Below are 10,188 nucleotides of genomic sequence, written 5' to 3' on the forward strand. Positions count from 1 at the left end.
AATTATGTGTTAACGTTCTCTTGAAGAGATATTAATCATATTGATAAATCAGCAGAATTAATATAGAAGAAAAGTGGGGATATCATTAATATCTTGTGGATATAAAATAAGAATACATATTTTCGTAGAAATGTGATTGGAAAGCAAAGGAAAAACTCATTAGTCTCGACCAGATCGTGCTAACCCTACTTTTATTGCTTTTCTCTGACTCAGAACGCCATTAACAAGTAAAATGGTAAGAAAGGAAAAATTCCTTTAGGAGGTAATCCTTCTGGATTAAATATATGTATGAATGTAATTTTGGAAAAATATAATTTTTTGACTAATGTAGTGATCGTGCAAATCGAGGGATACCTACACCAAAAATTCCTGTAATTCTCACCATTCCTCTATTTTCTAAAATTCATCACAACTTTTCACCTTCTGATTTTATTTTCTCGTCTTTTTTTTCTTTTTTGATCAATTTACATGGTAAAATGTTTATATAGCTTTATACACGTATACAGTTTCAAAGTCGTGATCGCGTGAAGCATAAGTCGATTGAAATCGCGAAATAGCCGGTTTCTAGTCGGTCACACAACCCTACCGTCCTCTATTTTCTAAAATTCGTCACAACTTTTCACCTTCTGATTTTATTTTCTCGTCTTTTTTTCTTTTTTGATCAATTTACATGGTAAAATGTTTATATAGCTTTATACACGTATACAGTTTCAAAGTCGTGATCGTGTGAAGCATAAGTCGATTGAAATCGCGAAATAGCCGGTTTCTAGTCGGTCACACAACCCTACCGTATCTTCTTTCATTGTACTTTACCGTTCTGGTTTTTCGCTTGTTTCTATGGGCGGTGTGATGTATAATGCAGATAGAGATGGCAACAAAGTCACAACCGTGGTGGCTACACCTGGTGCTGGTCCAGATCGCCCCCAAGAAATCTCCTACACAGACACTAAAGTAATCGGTAACGGCAGCTTCGGCGTTGTCTACCTAGCGAAATTATGTGACACGCAAGAACTGGTCGCAATCAAGAAAGTTCTTCAAGACAAACGATTTAAGGTAAGACAAATAGAAATTCTTTTGATAAAGGGTCTAGACCAGGCATAGGCAACCTTTGCTAGTTCGTGGGCCAAATTATCATTCTGTCTCCGAGTCTCATGGGCCGGACCAAATTATTAAATAAAATAAATTAATATTAAATGAATTTAAACGAGTAAATTATTGATGTAAAGCTCTAAGTAAATTTTATAACATAATGAATGACATAACAATTTAATGCGAAGATTGAAGACAAACTTCGCCGAAATAGATTGGGGCCGGGGGTTGCCCACATGTGGTCTAGACGAATAAGCGTAGTAACGGTGCCCCTGAACCAAATGAAACGTGTGATACGTCAATTGATAGAGCTTCCTAGGTGAACCATTTCGACAAAGTTTTAACTCTCTACCCCTATTATTAGGGTAGTTATCGACCTAAACATCATTTTCATTTCAGACTTGATTTCTTTTCTCCTGTCCGACAAAAAGTTATGAAAAAAATCTGCGACACTATAGCCAGAGTGTTACATATCTGAGAATTTTTTCAGATTTTTTGAATGAAAAACATGTTTTTAAAAAATTAAAGGGGTATTCCCATTTGGAGACGTCATTTTTAGACGATCTTTAGGATAACAAATTATTGGATAATTGTAAACCTAGAGACTTGAAATTTTGCATACACGTTTGGTTATGTTCCAAGAACACACAGTGTAATTTTTATGAAATCATCTTGATTATTGTTTAAGTTATTACGTATTTCCCGCAGTGTGCCATTTTGAATGGCTGTATCGTCCCTAGTAAAATAAAGGAAAAAGAAAAATGCGTTTTGACAAAAGTATCGTCTTTATCAAGAAAGTTTTTACTTCTTCAGGCGATAAAATAAAAACTACTGCAAACATTGACATAATTCTAGTACGGACGATAAAGGGATATATATTTTATACGTATACGAGATTTGAGAGAGATTAGTTGATTTATTATAGAGAAATCATGGTAGCTAGTTTGCAAAACACGGTTTCGAGAAAAACGCATTCAAAGTTTTGCTATACTTAGCGTTTCTAGCGATGCATCGCTTTTTTGAAATCATCGTAACTTCGCCGTTTCGTCGATTTCAGGCGTAAAATTTAACAGGTTAAGCGCCATGTCAGTCACCGGCGACTGACAGTATACTTTTCGTTCGGGCCGCGTCAGTCGATATACAATTTAAAATATGATATTCTTCTATTAATCAATTTTAAATAATTTGGAGATCATAAAAGGATGTACCTAAATATTACTTGTTACCAAAATTTTAACGAGTATTATTAAAACACATGCAGCCTTATCGCAACCTTACACAAATCTCCGGCCGCCAGAATATCGGTGAAATCGGAGATAGCAGACTAAACGGAAAGGAAGACAAAACGGGCCTGGCGCTTAACGTGTTCAGCAACCCATTTTTAAGATATTATACTTTGAGAAAAAGCAATAAAAAAAATGTCGACTTTTAACCCCTCCAAATGGGAATATCCCCTTAATACAATTAAATTGTTAAAAACGTGAATTATATTTTTATACTTCGTACCGAATATTTTGAAACGAAGTAAAATTGATGTGTCTCATTTTCAAAGAATTATTTTAGATTTAATATTAACACTTTACCCGCGGGAGTCGCGTATTCCTGACTATCACTGCTAATGCTCTTCAACGCGTGTTTACATACGATATCATCGGTGTCGTGTTCGACTATCGCGGAATTGAGACGTTTATTTAAAGCACATAAGGAGATTAAAGTATATATTGAAACTTTATTTAATGAAACTTAATGAAACTGTTTAATCGTAATAAAAAGGTACAATTATCACGTATATACACAATCATACATATCGATAGTTTTAACGTTGCCTATACAATTTAACGCGTTGCAAGTATGCTCGCAGGTAAGGTGTTCAAAATGGAATTAATACCAACACTTCGGAATATAATGGAATTGAGTAAATGTAATAAAATTGATTTCTCTCTATAAATCGAGCTGAAAGTGAATTTTGAAAATGAATTTGAAAGTCCTCGATTCGAAGGAACGACGATAAAAAGAATTCTGACTTTCAATTTCTAAGCAGAATCTATTGGAATCACAGGATAATACTGAAAATTAGAACAGCAACTCGACCGATAGATCTAGCTATCTTTCAACGCTCGACCTAACAATCATATCGGCCAATTCGTATTCCACTACAACACTAAATTATGAGAAATTATAGTGTAGCGAGCTGACGAAGGTCTGGATAGAACAGACAGATCGTTCTTCTCCCTCGAGCGAGTATACTCACGATCAAAACTAGAGATCATTCCAGGCGCGTATTATAGTAATCCTGTGATTCGAGGTAGCTGTGATTCTGAAACAAAGCTCGGAGAACGCAAGCCTATATTTAGGTCTTTATTTTGACTTTTTGATCCTGGAATACGATTGCAAATTAGATTGCAACACGAAAGGAATAAACCACCGAGCACGAGATATAATTGTCTTCAAAATTTGTATTAGAAAACTTTCTAAAAGTTCAGTAGAAAATTTAAAAAGAAAAACACTCAAAGAATAATGTAATAAAAAATTTGACAGAAATTTTTATGCAAATGCAGCATGAAAGGAATAAATCTACGAGCATGGAATATAATTTTTTTCCAAATTTTTAATATTAGAAAGATTTCAAAGAGTTTCATAGAAATTTCACACGAAAGAAAAACAATTACGCATGGATTATAATTTTCTTGTCAAATTTAAGATATTGAAGAACTTTCGAAGAATTAAGTAGAAAATTTTGCAAAAATTCTCCAGCGAATATTTCCATTTTTCTCTGATCTGAAATCATTTCTTTGAAGATATTCAGGTGTCGATAAAGTTGCATCCAGTTTGTAAGATTACTCTGTCCGAGAGGCGATAATCCGCGACCTTAATCGTCGTATTAAATCTCGAGATGCAACACGGCGAACCAACAAGCAACGATTCTAATTAAAGACAAGGAAACACACGGTGGTCGTGACAAAATAAACACGGACGAGGAACTACGTGCATTAATCGAATTTTCCTTTGTTTTATTTATAGAACAGGGAGTTACAAATCATGCGGCGTCTCGAGCACTGCAACATCGTCAAGCTGAAATATTTCTTCTACTCCAGTGGTGACAAGGTGAGCTATTTCGACTGTTTCCTTCAATCTTCTTCACTTATTACTCGATTGAAACTGAACCTAATCTATTCTTAAACGTTCAATCTAACTTTATCAGAGAATTATTTTGATCGAAGCAGCGTTATGCAATATATTTCCCTCGATTCTTGTTTATTTATTTTGTCTTCTTATTCTTCTTTAATTAATTCTATAGCTACACTTCTCAGTTTCTCATTTTTACAAATGATAATATACACACTTTATAAAGAAAAGAGAAAAAAAAAAAAAATAAGACGAAAGTCGAATATTCGCTATTAGTTTAATGCATGCGACGTTGTGTTATTTTGTAGAACATCTTAAACGCAACTAATCCAGTTTTTCATGTGGACGTAAGTGAACAAGCGAGTACCCAGTAGTTTTTGACGGAGAGATCCTTTATTGAGACAATTTAGGCAGTCTTGCTTATACATAGACCGACGATCGACAAAAAACGACGCTCGTTTTATTGTCCTCAGTCAGTCGCGAACACTGTAGAACACTGATTTCGTGTCTATAGTCTGGGTCGAAGATTTCTCGCGCCTGAGGTCGCTTCCCCCCCACTACCGGTCGCGCCTAGAGACCTGGCCACTCTTACTACACGAAGTGAAGCATAATTTTGTTACATAGAATAACTTAGAAAATTGATACATTCCTTTTTATCACAGTTTTATGAATAAAAGAATAAATTTGAGCCTCCTTGAGCAACGAGATTTTCTACTCAGGCTATAGTAGCTAACGCAGCTTCCCTAGTTATAGTGAATAATTTTCTAAGATTGTGTGTTTGCAGTTCAAAGGTACCTCACGCGTAAATCATCATGTAAAATTCATCCTCATTGATCTTTGTGATGGAAACAACCCATACTAGACAACTAAATTTGCTTTTGTCACGTTGTGTGCCTTTGAGACGACACATCTTATGTACATGTTGACCAAGTGGATTTTCCGGTTTACTAATAATCATTTTTGCGGATTTCTTGTAGAAGGACGAGGTTTATCTGAACCTAGTGCTGGAATACATACCCGAAACTGTGTATAAAGTCGCTCGGCATTATAACAAAAGCAAGCAGACCATACCGATCAATTTCATCAAGGTAAGTGCACATTACATCATGAATTATTCAATACAATTCTATTTTCAAAAAGATTAAACTTAACAAAAATCGTAAATCGTCAAAAGTTAATAAGAAATGAATAAATCATAAATCATTCGATAGAATTTTTAACGATATATGATTTTTTTCACTCCAATCTTTTTAAAAATAGGATTCAAAAATTTCTAAATCAAAAAATGAACACTTTTCACCTACATTTCCCACAAACGTATTTAAAATCTTCCTCATTTTGATCTGTTACAAAAATGTTGAGTCACCTCGCTTCATTCTGCTAAATCACCTGTCATAAAGTTCATTTATCGTACAATTACCTACAATGATTCACGCACCTATTTATAGGCTCCATTTAGCAATTTTGCTCGAATTTAATCCAACGCTCATCATAATCAGAGTAACGTTTATAACAACGATTCTAATTTCAACACGTGTTTATACGTTTCCAGCTATATATGTACCAACTGTTCCGTTCTCTGGCGTACATTCACTCGCTGGGGATCTGCCACAGGGATATCAAGCCACAGAACCTCCTGTTGGACCCAGAATCTGGTGTTCTGAAGCTTTGTGATTTTGGCTCGGCCAAACACCTGGTCAAGGGAGAGCCCAATGTGTCTTACATCTGCAGTCGTTACTACCGCGCGCCTGAGCTGATCTTTGGTGCTATAGATTATACCACAAAAATTGGTATGTTCACTCTGGGTATAAGGATTAGTCAATTTTTGCTTAGCTTACGTTATTTCACTTGTACCATTGACAATGAGTTTAGGAAAACTAGCTGGAATTTTTGGAAATTTAAGTATTAAACAGGCAAGTTCTAAAGTAGAGCTCACTTAGTAATACTTTTGCTTATTTTTACCTAGTTTATATTATCCTATTCTATCAACTACTGATTGTTTCACTTTTATCATTGACGATGAACTTAGGGAAACTAGCTTGAATTTTTGAAGATTTAAATGCTAAATAGGCAAGTTCTAAAGTAGAGTAATAATTCTTTGACCTATTTTTGAACCCTTTACACTCTACTAATATTTTTATATTTTCTTCCACTAACTCAATAAATGTACATGTAATTTATTATGATAAGTCTACAGTCACTTTTTTGCTGAGATGAAAATGAAACATTAGATTTTATCATTTGTCCGTCAAATAAAAATTTCATAATATTTTAAAGTGTGAGTTGTCAGAGTACTCGTAGATAGAGTTACAATTCATATCACTTCTAAACTTTCCATTGATAGTGTATGTCACGTTATCCTCATTTCAATCACTAGAACTTTTCATACAAATTTTCATAAAATAATCAAACTTGGCATAAATGAATGCATTAATACAGCCATGCTTAGCATAGATACATCAGTAGAACTTACTACATGAATTCTCACAAAATAATTAAACTTTGCAATAAGAATACTCTACTATTTAACCATTTTCAAGCAACTGAATTTATGTGCTCTAAAGAAGACGTTTTATTATGTTTGTAGACGTGTGGAGCGCAGGTTGCGTAGTAGCAGAACTACTGCTTGGCCAACCGATATTCCCTGGTGATAGTGGTGTAGATCAGCTGGTCGAGATCATCAAGGTCCTGGGCACACCGACCCGCGATCAGATACGTGAGATGAACCCCAACTATACCGAGTTCAAATTCCCACAGATTAAGGCGCACCCGTGGCAAAAGGTAGCCCATCAACTGATCTAATCAACGTAGTACTACACGCTGTGCACAAAACATTAGACTGTCGAGACGTTATTCTTCTTTGTGCTCTTATATCTCTCCTAATTTCGTGACTGCATACGTATGTGTTGTGACTAACGAGGGAAACACATGGGGTTAGTCTGGTTTGATCTGAGTGTTTTGTTGAAGTGGATAATCCACTGAGGAATGTTATGTTAGTCACTGAAGGTGAAAATTGTTATTGAACCAATGTGGATTTCGTGTGAAAAGGAAATCAGAATGTCAAAGATTCGGTACCTTGTGCATTTAAAGTGTCTCTTTCTATCATTTCTTTTAAAAACATTCTGTGGAAATTGTTAATTTTCTTGTGATACTGAAAGTGTCAAAGGTAGAATTTGATATCAACTATGAAAATTGAACCTTGCAATTAAGATCAATGCACATACCTCACTTGAGCCCCTTGTAAGAAACACAGCAAGCAGTTAGGTTACTTGTGGTCACACGTTGCATGAGAAAAATACAAAAAAGAAAAGAATGAAAAGAGAAGGATTAAGGTGTTATTCCTCAACCTCGTTTCTTCTGGCTAAAAAAAAAAATGAGAAACGATTTCGCGCTGTACGCAAATTGACTCTAAATCACATTCATCAACACATGGTTAATCGTGGTTACAGTTTATGCTTCAGCGAATGAGTGGACTAAAGTGTTCCACGGAGCACCAAAAGATTAGAGTAAGTGGTCCCCTGTTGGAAGGCAACGTTTCTTATTATATATTCACATTTATATATTGGCTGGCAAATATTCCTCCCTATAGTTTTTTTTATTTTCTTCTCTAGCCCGTGATATTTTTGACTAACCTGTATAACCAACAATTTTCAGCGTCTGAAATGGTTAAAATAAAGCGGGACTATCGTTAAACGTCGAACGGAAGGGCGACGAGCGCCGAACCCAAAAAAAAAAACGCCACGATTCATTTCGATCCTCCGCATCACAAACTCGCTCAACGTGCGCCTTATCTCGAAACTTACGTGCAGTATCCATTTTTATATCGCATATAATTGTCATTGTTGTCACAGTTCATCTTAACGAACTTCCTAACGATTTAAAAAAATAAATAAAGAAAGAGATTTTGACGTTACATTTATTCAAAATCTCAGTAGTGTATCACTTACTCTAATATTCTGGTGGTGAACGAAGGTATTGTTCAGTGTCTTGAGAATAAAACACAGTGATTTTTTTTCCTGTTCTTTTCTTTTTTAATTTATAACGAGTGTGACGAGAGATTGTGAAAAATTGACTGACTATTTGCAAGATTTAAGTTTTATTTTTCTGCATTCAGAATGACAAATCTTGCTGGTACCATTCCTGTTACTTTTTATTGATCTTTCCATCTTTCCCGATCTCTCTCTCTATAAAAAAATTTTTATTTTCTCTTTGAGTAAACATGTTTTATTGAAGAGAAAAAAACAGTATAAGTTGAATGAATCTGACTTTATCAGATCAATAGAACAAGTTTCAGAATCGAAGCATCTCATACTACTAATACTTGATGTAATACTCTTAATATACTGAAAGTGTGAAACTTCAAAGTGCAAACTTCTAAGCGGAACGTGCTGCTGCCATTTTTATCGCTTTCTATCATAGAACTCATTCAGTCTGTGTTGCTGTGCGATTCTCTATAGTGGAGGTAAAAGATTCTGACCAATTAAGGCAGTTTATGATTCAAAGCCACTGTATTAAAAAGAAAGAAAAGATTACTACTGTGTTCAAAAAGTTCCAGAATAAATTCTTTCTTTAATTATGCGGTATGGTACACAAAGAATTCCTACCGACTGATCGAACAGTCAATGAACAATACTATTTTGGTGTTGTTTGTAAAGCGTTTGCGTGATTCAGTCCACAAAAAAGGTCTAGCTTTATGGGAATATAACTGATGGATTATGTACCATGTTATGAAACGCTGTTTTAAGTCACTTCAGGCGATGAAACAAAATTCACTCAACGAGCTAAAAGACATTCCAAAAATCGAATTCCAGTGATACTATGAAGATCAGAAAAACCGTTGACATACGTGCATTACAAGTAATAAGGATTATTTTCAAAGCGACCAAATAGACATTGCTGAACTTACGAATGATTTATTCTGAAACTTTTTGATCAGAGCAGTATTCTTTGTGAAGAAGAATTAAGTTTCTAAACTTCCCTCTACTATAGCTTAGACCCAGCAAAGGAAAGTCCTCAACATTTCCAACTTAAACATAATAACAAAGAAAAGCTGATGTTGAAAAGTGAGACTATTTAAAGACTTTCCTTTGTTGATCACAAAATAATCATTAAAAATATTCCAAATACACCAAAATACAATCAAAGTATAACTAAAAGTCTAATAGGTCAACTATGACATTTTCCAGGTATTCAGGGCACGCACGCCGCCGGAAGCAATGGAGTTGGTGGCCAGGCTGCTAGAGTACACGCCATCCGGTCGAATCACGCCCCTAGAAGCGTGCGCTCATCCGTTCTTCAACGAGCTACGAGAACAGGGCACGCGGTTACCCAATGGAAGGGAGCTACCCCCTTTATTTAACTTTACAGAGTATGAGCTACGAATCGACCCGGAGCTGAACTCGATCCTGAAGCCGAAGTACATGCAGACCTCGGAGAATCCTGGTGGCCAGTCGGAACCGGTCGCGGGGAGTAGCGGTAACTCTAGTGATAATAACGTGAACACCAACACGCTGTCCACCTCAAAGAACACAGACCCCGGCCAGTCGAACATGGCTTAATAAGCTGGTTTCTATTTTTCAACAAAAAAAAAGAAAATAAATAAATAAATAAAAATAAAAAACTAACGTAATTCAAACAACAGACAGACAACAACAACAACAACAACAGAACCGAGAATTCTTCATGTGTTAGAAAACTAGCCTTAAATGAAAACGAAAAATGATGAAAAAATACGGAAGTACGGTAGAACGAGAGAGGATGATACCGCAAGGGAGAGAAAGGGAGAGGAAATAATGTCAAAGGTGAATAGAGAAGCGTGAGAAATATTCTTCTGAGGAGGATGTCTGAAGTAAAAGAGAACAAACAAAACAAAGTAACGAGAGAACAGCAGAAACAGATAACACGTACACAACACTCTCATCCCCCTCCCCCCCAGGTTGTAAATTTTTCTCGAGACTCTCGATATATTACAAG

The 10,188-nt window shown here is 35.5% G+C and overlaps 1 protein-coding gene across 2 annotated transcripts in view; it reads left to right on the forward strand.

Annotated features, from left to right (window-relative positions):
- Nucleotides 1-10,182, forward strand: part of LOC108576956 (protein kinase shaggy-like) — a 28,095-nt gene extending 17,913 nt beyond the window's left edge. The window contains exons 2-8 of one of the 2 annotated variants that reach the window (XM_017940031.1): nt 863-1,053; nt 4,111-4,194; nt 4,524-4,562; nt 5,193-5,303; nt 5,768-6,005; nt 6,803-6,996; nt 9,402-10,182. In XM_017940031.1, coding sequence (XP_017795520.1) covers nt 863-1,053; nt 4,111-4,194; nt 4,524-4,562; nt 5,193-5,303; nt 5,768-6,005; nt 6,803-6,996; nt 9,402-9,773 — 1,229 coding nt within the window. In that variant the 3' untranslated portion in view covers nt 9,774-10,182. Of the gene's footprint in view, nt 1-837; nt 1,054-4,110; nt 4,195-4,523; nt 4,563-5,192; nt 5,304-5,767; nt 6,006-6,802; nt 6,997-9,401 lie in introns of those variants that run through there. The other variant, XM_017940032.1, reaches the window with a different exon arrangement.
- Nucleotides 10,183-10,188: the final 6 nt, after the last annotated feature.

Source organism: Habropoda laboriosa, unplaced genomic scaffold, assembly GCF_001263275.1.
Source record: "Habropoda laboriosa isolate 0110345459 unplaced genomic scaffold, ASM126327v1 scaffold572, whole genome shotgun sequence".
Lineage (NCBI taxonomy): Eukaryota > Metazoa > Arthropoda > Insecta > Hymenoptera > Apidae > Habropoda > Habropoda laboriosa.